Source organism: Nomascus leucogenys, chromosome 14, assembly GCF_006542625.1.
Source record: "Nomascus leucogenys isolate Asia chromosome 14, Asia_NLE_v1, whole genome shotgun sequence".
Classification (NCBI taxonomy): Eukaryota; Metazoa; Chordata; class Mammalia; order Primates; family Hylobatidae; genus Nomascus; species Nomascus leucogenys.
In genome coordinates, this window is record NC_044394.1 from 90179798 (window position 1) to 90194264 (window position 14467).

At 45.3% G+C, this 14467-nt stretch overlaps 1 protein-coding gene across 6 annotated transcripts in view; it reads left to right on the forward strand.

Annotated features, from left to right (window-relative positions):
- Positions 1-3479: 3479 nt before the first annotated feature.
- The window catches only part of UNK (unk zinc finger), a 40141-nt gene continuing 29153 nt past the window's right edge, over positions 3480-14467 (forward strand). For 3 of the 6 annotated variants that reach the window (XM_030827133.1, XM_030827134.1, XM_030827135.1), the window contains exon 1: positions 3486-3693. In XM_030827133.1, the coding sequence (XP_030682993.1) occupies positions 3590-3693 (104 nt within the window). In that variant the 5' untranslated portion in view covers positions 3486-3589. Of the gene's footprint in view, positions 3694-8915; positions 9993-10285; positions 10455-14467 lie in introns of those variants that run through there. The other 3 variants (XM_030827137.1, XM_030827139.1, XM_030827136.1) reach the window with 3 other exon arrangements.

Sequence of the window (14467 nt, forward strand, 5' to 3'; positions counted from 1 at the left end):
GAAGTGGGGTCTTGCCCAGTCACCCGTGCTAGAGTGCAGTGGTGCGGTGACCACGGCTCACTGCAGTTTTGACCTCCTGGACTCAAGCAATCCTTCTGCCCCAGCCTCCCAAAGTGCTAGGATTACAGGCATGAGCCATCATGCCTGGCCTTCAGAGAATTACAGTACATAAGGACAAATACCTCAATATTGACTTGTCACACCAGTGGTCAAGTATCAAACAATGAGAAAAAAATGCACAATTTGAAAAAGTAGCTCAGCTTCATCTCAATCTCTGGTACCAAATTCCTGTCATTATTTCAGACTTCTTTTTTTTTTTTTTTTTTTTTGAGATGGAGTCTTGCTCTGTTGCCAGGCTGGAGTGCAGTGGCGCAATCTCAGCTCAGTGCAACCTCTGCCTCCTGGGTTCAAGCGATTCCCCTGCTTCAGCCTCCCAAGTAGCTGAGATTATAGGCATGTGCCACCATGCCCAGCTAATTTTTTGTATTTTAGTAGAGACAGGGCTTCCCATGTTGGCCAAGATGGTCTCGATCTCCTGACCTCGTGGTCTGCCTGCCTCGTCCTCCCAAAGTGCTGGGATTACAGGCGTGAGCCACCGCGCTCAGCCAGCCTTCTTAATCTTAACATGCACATTATGTATTTAATCATCACATACCTAAATTTACTGTGATAACCAACTTTGATTTCTGCCTTTGACTCAAAATTTGAGGTAGGGAAAAATTACATGATTTTATTCATGCCATGCTGAGAAGAGAGACCTAGGTGGATTCTCATGCTTTGTCTTCAAACCTGTGTCAAGCTAAGAAACAGGAGACTGTTTAGACACACATATGAGGCTGTCAAATTCTCTGGGATGCAAACAGAAAAATAACTTGTCATCTTTTTTTTTTTTTTTTTTTTTTGACTTTGGCCAAGAAGAGGAATGGACTTTCTAAATTGGTGCCCCCTTTGTGTTCCACGATTTTTTTTTTTTTTTTTTTTTTTTGAGACGGAGTCTTCCTCTGTCGCCTAGGCTGGAGTGCAGTGGCGCGATCTCGGCTCACTGCAAGCTCCGCCTCCCGGGTTCACACCATTCTCCTGCCTCAGCCTCCTGAGTAGCTGGGACTACAGGCGCCCACCACCATGCCCGGCTAATTTTTTGTATTTTTAGTAGAGACAGGGTTTCACCGTGTTAGCCAAGATGGTCTCGATCTCCGGACCTCATTATCCGCCCACCTCAGCCTCCCAAAGTGCTGGGATTACAGGCTTGAGCCACTGTGCCTGGCTGTGTTTCACGATTTTTCTAGGTTATACAGAATCCTGTCATTTCCATGCCTCTGTGTGGATGGACAGTCATTTTCTTTCCAGCTTTGCTAATTATTAGAAACTAAAGCCACCCTGAGAAAAAAGGTACGGATATGCATTTATCCATTTAAGTATGATACGTGGAAACAGGAGGCTGGGCGTGGTGGCTCATGCCTGTAATCCCAGCTCTTGGGAGGCTGAGGAGGGTGGATTGTGAGGTCAGGAGTTCAAGACCAGCCTGACCAACATGGTGAAACCCCGTCTCTACTAAAACTACAAAAATTAGCTGGGCGTGGTGGCACACACCTGCAATCCCAGCTACTCAGGAGGCTGAGGCAGGAGAATTGCTTGAACCTGGGAGGCGGAGGTTGCAGTGAGCCGAAATCGCACCACGGCACTCCAGCCTGGGCAACAGAGCAAGACTCCGTCTCAAAAAAAAAAAAGGCTGTCTCTCTCTTACTTGGTAGTCACGCAGGTATGTTTCACTTTTTCCAAATTGGTACAATGGAGGAAAAGCAACACAGGAAATGAGGAAGAATAAAAAATGTCTATACAATGAAAAAAATAGCAGAAGAAAACAAAACAAACAAAACCCAACAGTGAATGTGATGTAGCCTTATAGGCTACTGTCCTAGTTCCTCTTCTGTTACCAACTTGCTGAGTAACTTTGTGCAAGTTACTTAGCTTCTCTGGGTTTCGGTTTCCTCTTTTGTAAATTAAGCAGTTTGGATGGTATCATGTCCCAATTCTACCAGTACACACTTATTCTGAAGCTCATGATATACATCTATTATTTAAAATCTAGTGCTGTGAACTCTGTTTCTTCAGTCAGATCACACTTGAGTGTTTTGAGGCTAACATAAACCAATTAACTTGCGTTTAATCATAGGATGGAAGCAATATACTACAACTTTTATTTGTCCTTTTGTAATTTTTCATTTTCAAACGCCCCTAGTGGCTAAACGATTTAGCCTGTTTAGGAAATACCAGTTTCTCAACTCTGTAATGTGGCTTCTGATGTGAGGGAACTTGGAGCTAAATAAAATAAGTATGTGTCACTCAAACATTAACGATTTTCCATTAGCCCCACCACCCTTCACCCCTAAGGTTATTTGGAATGTTTCTTCAATGAGATAATCATTTGCTAATGTAATCCCATCTAAGAAAACATAAATCAAAACCAGTGGATTTGAAATAGATTCAATATGAAAAACAAAGTTAAATAACAACTGTTAAAATATCTACGGAGAACATTCTAAAACTCACAGAAACAAATGCCTAGGTCTGGGGCACCTGCCTTATTTTACAAAGTGAAGAACTTTGCTTGACGGGTGGGAAGCAGAGAGGGGAAAGATAATGTTCCAATTAAAAAGGCTGACGTCCAGAGAAGAAAACTAGAGTGGATAAATACGGGCCGCCCTACTCAAACCCAGGCCTTTCCTCTGGACCCTGTGATGCTTCTCAACACTGGCAACTTGTCAGTGTACCTAAGAGACTATTCTAGGCGGAGATTAAATTCGTCCTTGGCCCTTAATGTACTGGAAACAAGTTGGTCAGGCCAGGTGTCAGGCTGAGAAAGCGCAGAAGTCGTGGAGTTCCAGGTGTCGAGGTTGGTAAAGGTAAATGAAGCGCCTCGGCAAAGGCGCGGGAACTGTAGCGTGCGGTGTACCTCCTCCTTAGCAAAGCTTTCTCAATGCCTCTTAGGTTAGACCCGCCGCAGGGATGAAGGGGTTGCTGGCAGATTGCAGGTGCCTGCAGCACAGTGCCCAGAACTAAGAACCGACAATACAGATTCTTAAGCCCTGCTTGGAGGCACTGCTCTGAGAAGGCATTAGAATCGAACCTAGCTGTACTAAGTATAAAGGCAAAGTAGTTATGACACTGTTGGCAGTGAAATTATACTTGGAACTCTTTCGCAGAAGTCGCTAGGGTCTCCCTAGCTCTGGGCCCCTTCTCCTCCAGGCGCTCCAGTTTCATGGAAAGGCTTCCCTATGAAACTGAAAACGCGCTGTTAAGAAGGAGAAACGCGACCGGACTGCAATTCCCAGAAGCCGTCGCAGGCCCTCAGCATCCGGGACACTAGCAGCAGGGATTCCTGGGTATTGTGGTCCCGCGCTTTGCCAGCAACCCTCTGCCGACGGTAAAATTCCAGCCGGACATAGAACCACAACTCCCAGCAACCCCTGCTACCGTGTGGGGGGTCTTCACGTTCTCGTGGCGCGGCGCAGGCGCACTGGGTCCTCGGCGCGGACCGCGCAGACTGAATAATAAAAGGGGAGCGGCGAAGAGGCAGGAAGACAAGACCATGTCGAAGGGCCCCGGGCCCGGCGGCTCCGCAGCTTCCTCGGCGCCCCCGGCCGCTACCGCTCAGGTGCTGCAGGCACAGCCCGAGAAACCGCAGCACTACACGTACGTAGAGCACCCCCCCCCCGCCGCGCGCGCACGCCTGACGTCAGCGGCCAGCGTGAGTCACGCGCGCAGGGAGAGCGCGAGGCGGCCTCTTCCTCCCCCCCTTCCTCCTCCGGCCCGGCCCAGACCGGTTCCAACCTGCTGGGGCCGGTCCCAACCGCCTCCAACTGCCACCAACCTCTGGTCGGGCTGTGGGGCGGGAAACTCGGTCCTGGCCGCCGAGTGGGGAAGGCGGGAGCTCGGGATGCAGAGTGCACTCTCCCTAGGCCAGGCCTTCGAGGCCTAACTGTTCCTCAGACCATAAAACCACAGTAGTAGGCTCCTTTGGGGCAGTGAGAAGTCCAAGACACAACCAAGACGAGTTCCGTGGGGTCCAGCCCCAGAACCCACCTATGAATGATGATTAGCGTGAAGTCCTGTCAGGAGATTCCGTGCATTTTGCACAGGAAGCCTTTTGTGTCCCTAAGGCTCGTAGGTTGTCCACGAGGGCCACCCTTGCTTGAATTCACAGTCGACGTAGATAAACATGCAGAGATGGGAACGTGTCGGTGCGTGCCCATGACCGTTTCCCTCGCGGGCTGTGCGGAGCCTGAGTCTGGGAGCCCGAAGGTGATGGGTTCCAAGTATGTCTGCAGGCTCAGCAGAAATGTGGCATTAGAGGGAGCCCCAAATACTGACACTACAGGAGTCCAGCAAGATGGGAAAACCTCTTGCTGGAAGCCTGCATCTGTGTGCTTTTAGGTCGCTGTCTTCATTTCCTTCAAGCCACATTAAGCATTCATTTCCTAGAGTTAGTTGGTGTGGGAGAAAGATGAATAAGGGGCGGTTTCTCCTGTTAAGCAAAATGTTGCTTTCCATTTTCCCTGATGCTCTGTGAATGCCTCTCATCCCCGTGAGCTCCTGAGTGATGTGCATGTTTAAAAGGATCACCAGCTGCGAGAGGTTTTGGAACCTGGGGGGTTGAGCAGCTCTTAAGTTGTTCAGTGAACGAAGAGCAGAATCATCTGTTGGAGTAGAAAGCACTCAAACCAGTCAGGAGGAACTCTTGTTGTAGAAGACCTTGGGAAACTGTTCTGGGGTTGGGGAACATTGGTTATAGGAAGTGTATGGTTTCTTTGTGGGATTCTCTGTTGTTGGCTGAAATCATTTAAGCTTCTTGACTACAGTCTGACTCACGTTAACCATTCCTTTTCTGATATGGACATTGCTTTCCTGGTCCTTTCTTACTGGGGATCTTTCGCAGTCTTTCCATTGATTTTGGTGAGATGTTCTTAGCTCAAAGACTACTTATCAGTTGAATGGTGTAGTCTTGATTTTCGAATCTGGAAACTTCACATAATTGGAACTTCTTTATAATCTCTGGTTGCTCAGATCACTTGTGTTTAGCAAAATAAACACATTTTGAGTCATGAGAGTCTTGGTTTCAGCAACTTATGTTTCTGTGTTGTGTTGTCATTGAGCATACTGTGGAATCTGTATTAGAAAGGCTTTCTTATTTTGGAATTGACAGGTGAAACAAGTGAACAGCTGAGTAAATGTCAGTATCAGTCTTTGTCCTCTTTATGCTCATTTGTTTAAAACCTGTCTTTCCGGCCGGGCGTGGTAGCTCATGCTTGTAATCACAGCATTTTGGGAGGCCAAGGCGGATCACATGACGTCAGGAGTTCGAGACCAGCCTGCCCAATATGGCAAAACCCCGTCTCTACTAAAAATACAAAAAATTAGCTGGGTGTGCTGGCGGGCGCCTGTCATCCCAGCTACTCAGGAGGCTGAGGCAGGAGAATCGCTTGAACCCGGGAGGCGGAGGTGGCAGTGAGCCGAGATCGCGCCACTGCACTCCAGCCTGAGCACAAGAGCAAAACTCCGTCTCAAAAAACAGAAACAAAAACAAAAAAAACCCTGCCTTTCCATTCCTTGTGGGTAAGTACAGAGTAATGGGACCTGGCTCTTGAGGTGTCTTAGGAAATCAACAGGAGTAGGTGAAATAGCCAAGCTTGATGGGAGGTTGTAGGTGTTCTTATCTCTTTGTCTGTTCATATGTATGTGTGTTTTTGTTTGTATTTCCAAAAATCAGAGATAGAAATCAGTGGTCTTTCTTGTTAGACTTACCAGCATTCAGAAGCTGTGATGACTTGGAGAACTTCATCCCCTAGTCCTCCTAGGGCTGAGGTGCAGAGAGCATGAGGACACCTATGATGGAACCAGCACACTTGCTGGCTCTGATTTTTCTTTTTCTTTTTTTTTAAGATAGGGTCTCTGTCTGTCATCCAGGCTGTAGTGCAGTGTCAGGATCTCAGCTCACTGTAGCCTCGACCTCCCTGGCTCAAGTGATCCTCCCACCTCAGCCTCCTGAGTAGCTGGGACTACAGGCACACCTGGATACATTTTTTTGGTATTTTTTTAGAGACGTGATTTTGCCATGTTGCCCAGGCTGGTCTCGAACTCCTGTGGTCAAGCAGGCGCAAGCAATCTACTGTTGGGCCTTGGCCTCCCAAAGTGCTGGGAGGCCACCACACCCAGCTTTTTTTTTTTTTCTCTCTTTTTAAACGAGACATGGGCAGGGTGTGGTTGCTCATGCCTATAATGCCAGCATTTTGAGAGCCCGAGGTGGGTGGATCACTTGAGGTCAGGAGTTCGAGACCAACCTGGCCAAAATGGAAACTCCGTCTCTAATAAAAATACAAAAAATTAGGCCTGGTGGCACATACCTGTAGTCCCAGCTATTCAGGAGGCTGAGGCAGGAGAATCGCTTGAACCCAGGAGGCAGAGGTTGCAGTGAGCGGAGATCGTGCCACTGCACTCCAACCTGGGTGACAGAGCGAGACTCAGTCCAAAAAAAAAAAAAAAGAGAGACGTGATCTCTCTATGTTAACCAGGCTGGACTTGAATTCCTGGGCTCAAGCAGTCCTGCCTTAGCCTCCTGAGTAGCTGGGACTACAGGCACATACCACCATACCTGCTTCCCCCAACTCCCGCAAGGTGAATTCATTTATTGCCCTTGGGAGTTAGGGTACGGGAGCATTTTGATTTTGATTTTAAATGAAAATTTGAGCTGCTTGGGAGGTAAACAGTGGGTACACATGGACGTACAGAGTGGAATAATAATTGATCATTGATAATAATTGATCCCATTTCGAATACAGAGATAGACCCCTTTTGAATATTTGTATGTTTTTGCCTGTCAATTGTCAATTTTTTCTTTCTTGTTTTTTTTTTTTTTTTTTTTTTTTTTTTTTTTTTTTTTTGAGACGGAGTCTTGCTCTGTCGCCCAGAGACTGGAGTGCAGTGGTGTGATCTGGGCTCACTGCAAGCTCTGCCTCCCGGGTTCACGCCATTCTCCGGCCTCAGCCTCCCGAGTAGCTGGGACTACAGGCTCCTGCCACCACGCCTTCTATTTTTTTGTATTTTTAGTAGAGACGGGGTTTCACCGTGTTATCCAGGATGGTCTCGATCTCCTGACCTCGTGATCCGCCTGCCTTGGCCTCCCAAAGTGCTGGGATTACGGGCGTGAGCCACCGCGCCCGGCCTCTTTTTTTTTTTTTGGAGACGAAGTCTCACTCTGTTGCCCAAGCTGGAGTGCAGTGGCGCGATCTCAGCTCACTGCAACCTCCACCTCCCGGGTTCAAGCGATTCTCCTGCTTCAGCTTCCTGAGTAGCTGGGACTGCAGGCACACGCCACTATGGCTGGCTAATTTTTGTATTTTTAGTAGAGACAGGGTTTCACTATGTTGGCCAGGCTGGTCTCGAACTCCTAACCTCGTGATCCGCCCACCTTGGCCTCCCAAACTGCTGGGATTACAGGCGTGAGCCACTGTTCCCGTCTGCCTGTCAAATTTTTTACCTTTTTAAACTTTATTTATTTATTTGTATTTTTAGTAGAGATGGGGTTTCACCATGTTGGTCAGGCTGGTCTTGAACTCCTGACCTCATGATCTGCCCGCCTCAGCCTCCCAAAGTGCTGGGATTACAGGTGTGAGCCACCGCGCCCAGCCACTTTTATTTTTTATTTATTTTCGTCGCCCAGGTTGGTTGGACAGAGCAAGAGACAGGATCTTGCTCTGTCACTCAGGCTGGTGTACAGTGGCATGGGAAGGCGTGAGCCTGAGAAGGTGTGAGCCACCTCACTTGGCCTTTCTTTTACATTAATTTTGTATAGTTTTATACCTGATGTTATTTGAAATTAGCTAACATGCTGTAGTCTTTGCAATAATCCAGGGACACTTGTGTGATAATTGAGTCTCACTCACCATAACGGCAATCTTGGCAAACACAGTTGAATACACCAAAAGCAAAAAATTACGTTCCCATTGGTTTCCCTTTCTTGCCCTTCATTCTTGTGCTGAAATTAAAGTTCTTAGAGTTTGCGCCCTCCTTTTCCTAAACCAAGAGGATTATTTATAACATAGTTTGAAGGATAATTTTGTTGATTTTTTTTCTAAACTCTTTTTTTTTTTTTTTTTTTTTGAGACGGAGTCTCGCTCTGTCTCCCAGGCTGGAGTGCAGTGGCGCAATCTCGGCTCACTGCAAGCTCTGCCTCCTGGGTTCACGCCATTCTCCTGCCTCAGCCTCTCCGAGTAGCTGGGACTACAGGCGCCCACCACCACGCCCGGCTAATTTTTTGTATTTTTAGTAGAGACTGGGTTTCACCGTGGTGTCGATTTCCTGACCTCGTGATCCGCCCGCCTTGGCCTCCCAAAGTGCTGGGATTACAAGCGTGAGCCACCGCGCCCGGCTGGACCTCCTCTCTACTAAAAATTAAAAAAAACGAGCCAGGTGTGGTGTGCGCCTGTGGTCCTGGATACTCAGGAGGCCGAGGTGGGAGGGTCCCTGAGCCCAGGAGATTGAGGCTACAGTGAGCCAAGATTCTGTTACTGCACTGTAGCCTGGGTGACAGAGCAAGACCCTATCTGAAAAATAATAAATAATTGGCTGGGCACGGTGGCTCACGCCTGTAATCTCAACACTTTGGGAGGCCAAGGCAAGTGGGTCACTTGAGGTCAGGAGTTTGGGACCAGCCTGGCCATCATGGCAAGACTCCATCTCTACTAAAAATACAAAAATTAGCCGGGCGTGGTGGTGCATGCCTGTAATCCCAGCTACTGGGGAGGCTGAGACAGGAGAATCGCTTGGACCCAGGAGGTGGAGGCTGCGGAGGTTGAAGTGAGCCAAGATCACGCTACTACACTCCAGCTTGGGCAACAGAGCGAGACTCTGGCTTGAAAAAAATAATAAAATAAAAATAAATAAATAAATATTAAGCTCTCGGAGTTTCTGACCTCATTGTTTTGACCCCATGAGAGGAAGTATACCTCAGAGACGAATCATGTCTTCATGCCTTCAACTGCAGTGACTGCAGTCGGTTCTCAGACTTTTTAATGCCCTCATGTTAAAGGAAAATGAAATTCTAGTTTAGTGAAGGTTTGCAGGAGTTGTCTGGCCACTTGGTGATTTCTTATAGGTCGACAAAGAATAAATATTTTATAGCCTCATCTATCTAGGCATCATTTAAATTTAGGACTGGTTTCCTGGGCATTGAATTAAACAAAGATAATGTAGCAATACTTCCATAGATAACTCTTTTCAGGCAGTTTTGTCAGTTTATGTATTATGTAAATGTCATTAACTTCACTTGATTGCATCTGATTGTATTTTGGAAAATCCTGGACATGAACGTGTATTTAAGTTATTATTGCAAATCACAATAAAATCGTACATGCATTAGTAGAGTACTGCTTGTTGCACAACAGAAGTCATTGGAAGCGTTACTAAGCAACTTCAGCAAGAACGATCTACATTACCAATAAACGTTTCTGGATCTTATTTACTTGTTTATCAAGTAGAACTAATTTCTTGCAGGACAGAAATTAGGAGCTCATTGTAGCCTTCATTTAATCCCACAAAATGCCCGTTAACAAGTGTTAAGTGCCCTTGCTAAGGGTAGATTCTTAAGCTTAACAGCTAGTTGATATTTGCGATTATCTAAATTATTAATTAAAGTCAAGATTTGCTTAATGGTTAAGTTTTTTTGTTTTAATCCAGCTATGTTAGATACTAAAGAAGGCTTCCCCACAACCCATATGCATCTGCTTTGACTGGTGGTTTCTATCATCCTACAAAGACTGTGACTTATTGGTGAGGGCAGCTGGACAACTCTGAGAGCAACTTAGAGAAATCCATCTTGGGCACACTCTATAAAGGAGCTCCTTCTCTGCAAATAGCACCCCAGATAAGTGCACAAAAGCAAGATACCCTCGTGGACCTACACGTCCTCCCGCTTTTCAACACCCTGATGCCTGAAGGTGAGGTCTCTTTCCTGTGTGTCTTAGAAGCCATGAGCACACTTAGGTAACTAGAGCCCTGCCACAGCCTGAGCAGCACAGCACACATCTGCAGGCTTTCCTGCCAGACCTTTGCCTAAAGGTAATTTTTCTCATTAGGAGAGACTCCAGGTCAAGAGTGATGACAGTAAGGTTGCATTTAAAGCTGCATTACATTAAATAGTGGACTGGTCTAGTGATTATTTTCCCACACTGGGTAATACTTGCTTAATGATTAAGTTTTTTTGTTTTTGTTTTTGTTTTTTTTAATCCAGCTATGGTTGATACTAAAGGAGGTTTTCCCACTATCCGTATGCATCTTCTCTGTTTTGAGATTGCAACTATGGACAGTTATGGCTAATCCTAGTAGATTGTCTTCCCTTCTTTTAACATCTTGGATGAATTTGGGTCACACTAATTGTTATGTGAAGATGGATGTTGAATGTAAGTTTCTCTGCCATTCTTAGCCAATATATAAAAATTACATTAGCCTAATTGCTAACAATGCCAAGAATTTAGGTTTAGTATCCCTCTGGACAATGTAGCGTCTTGTTTTCTTACCGTATAGATACTCTATAGATTCACCCGAGCCAGTCATCTTAAAATACCTGCATAGGCAACAGATCATCTGTGGAGAAAGTGCATGGGATAATAGGTACAGGGTGATTTTGGGAGTGATGGAAATGTTCTGGAATTAGATACGGTGAAGGTTACATAACACGGGTGAATACGCTAAAAACCACTGAAATGTACAAGTGGTGAGTTTGTGTGCTCTCTGAATTATATCTCAAATTGTTAAAAAGTTAATTAAAAAATCAGTGTATATGAGTCCCTCCTACCATAGAGAAGGCTTCAAGCGCATGGCCTATTGCCAAGGCTCAGCAGCAGCGGTTCATTGTGGGAAAGCCTGTGGTCCACACAAAGCTCCTTGGTGCCCTTTTCCCAGCTTTCTCAGTGGCTTAGGTGCTGTGTATCTATTCTAGTTGAATGCCGCCATGTTATAAGTCTGTGGAGATGTTTTGAGATAAGAAATATGTATTCAGAAAACAAGTTTGAGACTCCTAGGTGCTGGTAATTATACTTTACCTTGTCTCCAACTTGATAGCCATTCCAGGGAACAAGCAGATTTTTACCAATGCCTTCATAAGATGAATCATGTCTACTTCCTGGGGTGGGTGGGAGGTGTGAGAGAAGTTTGCTGTCTTGCTAAAATGTAATAGAGTCCATTCTTCAGGTATTGTGAGTGTTTTAAGGTCTACATGGGCATTTCTTTAAGGACAGGCCATGTGTTTTAGGCATTTAAAATGATATCAGTGGCTATACTATATTAGTTCAAGTAATCACAACAAACTTTTTATTATTTCTCTATAAAATCCCTCAACTTTCACCCCTTTTTTCTTTGCCAGTGTGTAGAATTTGACAGCAGTATCAAGAGCTGAGGAGAAGGAGAAGATGGAAAGGAGTCTAGCAACTTAAAAATCTCACAGCATTCTCTGTGAGGTGACCTTTTTTCCTGTTGGTGGCTCAATTTCTTTAGGACATAAAGAAGATACTGAGGCCTGTGACAGCCTGTGACAGTATCATCAAGTCGTATCTGAACTTATTGAACTGTTTCCTCCCCTTCCTTACTCTTTATTCACAGTTTGCTTTTCATGTGCATAAGTTGACTCATTTGTTTCTTGTTAGCATTTGAAACACCATATAGTCACCATAAGTCCTGACAAAATGACTTAATGGGGAGGGGGAAGGTCCATGTCCCACCTTCCTATGAAATTTTGGCCTATTCACAAGTTTACCCCCTCATAGGAGAAGTAGTTATGTTCTGTAAAGAAGAGGTTGGTAAAAACCTTTAGCATGGTGTTTTGTGACTTAGAAGTTTTAAGTAGTCATTCTTATATCTAAGCATTTATTGATTTTGGTAAGAACATTACTATATGTTTCTGATGTCACTTTTACTGTTAAGAGGTGCCAGGCATCTGGCGGCCTGCCACTTCAGGATTTGTGTGAATCAGACCATCTAAATATAATAGAAATTAGAGATTAGTACTTGTATTTCCTGATTAAAAACAAATTAACCTCTGTTTTACTATTGAAGTAAGAGTACTTTATAATGAATACAAAAATGTATATTAAATGTCCAGTAGAGCATGCTAAAGTGAACATTTCTGTTTTTATTTCAGCAACTTATTTTATGGTATTGTAGTTATGGCCTGTCCGAAACTCTCTGACATATTCTAAACAGCTTTCAGAGAGTCACTGAGGCTTATTTGCTACTACTCTTGTTTTTCCTTTAGCTCAGTTAAGAAATGCTTAGTTAGCCGGGCATGGTGGCTCACGCCTGTAATCCCAGCACTTTGGGACGCTGAGGCGGGTGGATCGCCTGAGGTCAGGAGTTCGAGACCAGCCTGGCCAACATAGTGAAACCCCATCTCTACTAAAAATACAAAAAACTAGTTGGGTGTGGTGGCGGGCACCTGTAATCCCAGCTACTAGGGAGGCTGAGGCAGGAGAATCACTAGGACCCAGGAGGCGGAGGTTGCAGTGAGCCGAGATCGCGCCATTGTACTCCAACCTGGGCAACAAGAGCGAAACTCCGTCTCAAAAAAAAAAAAAAAAAAAAAGCTTAGTTAACAGTCAGCATGGTAGTTAAGAGTACTGACTCCGGGGTCGCACCACCTGGATTTGAGGCCCAGCTCTGTCAGTTACTAGCTGTGAGATTTTGGGCAAGTGACTTAACTCTTTGTGTATCAGTTTCCTGAGAATAGGAATATTACCTGTCTCATGGGGTTGTTATAAGGGTGAAATAAATGAGTTCGTACATGTAAAGCGGTTGAAACAGTGCTTGGCGCTTAGCACAGCGTAGGTACTGTTCTCCGCCATTATTTGAACAGGGCCCTAGTCACTGCTTTCAGTTGCATTGCTCCTTGCTTCAACAGCCCTGATTGAATGCCTTCTTTAGTTGCATCCACACTAAAATAGATTCTTCAGTTCCTAGGGCACGCACGGGGCAGCAGCATCTTCAGAGAACAGTTCTCTCTTCCACGTCCACTTGAATTCTTATTTCATTCTCCAGTCTTTGTAGTGCCTCCATCATACTGCTTGTATCTTACATGATGGATGTGTGTTCTAAACTGACCCACGCAGTTTAGGGCCAAATACTTTGTTGTACAGAAAACAGTGTACAAAGAACATGTTAGTTTAAACATGTTACTAAAGTGTCATAAAACTGGAGGTTTTCCAGGCTAGCTTTTTCAGGCTAGCTATGTACAGAAAAACTTTGAGGGTTTTTTTTTTTTTTTTTTTTTTTTTTTTGCTTTTTGAGACAGGGTCTCAGTCTGTTGCCTAAGCTGGAGTGCAGTGGCGTGATCTTCGCTCACTGCAACCTCCGCCTCCCAGGTTCAAGCGATTGTAGTGCCTCAGCCTCCTGAGTAGCTGGGATTACAGGCATGTGCCACCACACCTGGCTAATTTTTGTATTTTTAGTAGAGATGGGGTTTCACTATGTTGGCCAGGCTGGTCTCATACTCCTGACCTCAAGTGATCTGCCCGTCTTGGCCTCAAAGTGCTGAGATTACAGGTGTGAGCCACCATGCCTGGCCAGAAAAACTTTGAATAAAGTCAAGGTATTATATAATTTGGGGGAGGATGAATGGGGATTTTTAGTACTCTCGAATATTCTCTAAATCAGTGACGTGAGTGACCCTTATGTTAACCTTCCTCAGTTTCACCAGCTCTAGGCCCCATAGGGCAAGGGGACAGTTATAGAAAGAAGGGACCATGGACACACAGGACTAATTGCACACCCTTCCTGGCTCTTGTTAGTTCTTGGGGCCAGGACAGCTCACAGGTGTCAGAAAGTTCCAGTGAGCCCCAGTGAAAAGTGGGCTGAAATAATTGCCAGTGATTGGCTCCCCCACTGTAAAACACTGACTTGCTTGAGTGCCCGTAGCACTTGAACTGTGGGTTGCTGTGTGTGTGTGCATGTGCGTGTGTGCCCAGGTGCGGTAGGGAGTTTCATCGCACATATTGTATTTACTCTGACTAAAGGCCAGTGTGGGATCAAAGACTACCTTAAAGGTTCAGACACACTTAGAAATTCACTAGACACTTGTTTTATTTGTCTGAATAATACTCCCTGAGCTTGCTTTTTCTGCCAGAGAGAATATTCTAAATCAGGATCACTTTAGAAGATTTGGAAGCCACATCTCTATAGCTGTGTAGCGTGTCAGATCTATCCAAATATTTACCTACCACCAATTATAGCTTTATTTGGCCTTATTTTTTAAAGCTTTTTTTTTTTTTTTTTTTTTTTTGAGATACGGTCTTACTCTGTCACCCAGGCTAGAATGCAGTGACGTAATCATCGCTCACTGCAGCCTTGAACTCCTGGGCTCAAATGATCCTCTCACTTCAGCCTCCTGAGTAGCTGGGACTGCAGGTGTGTACCACCACACCGG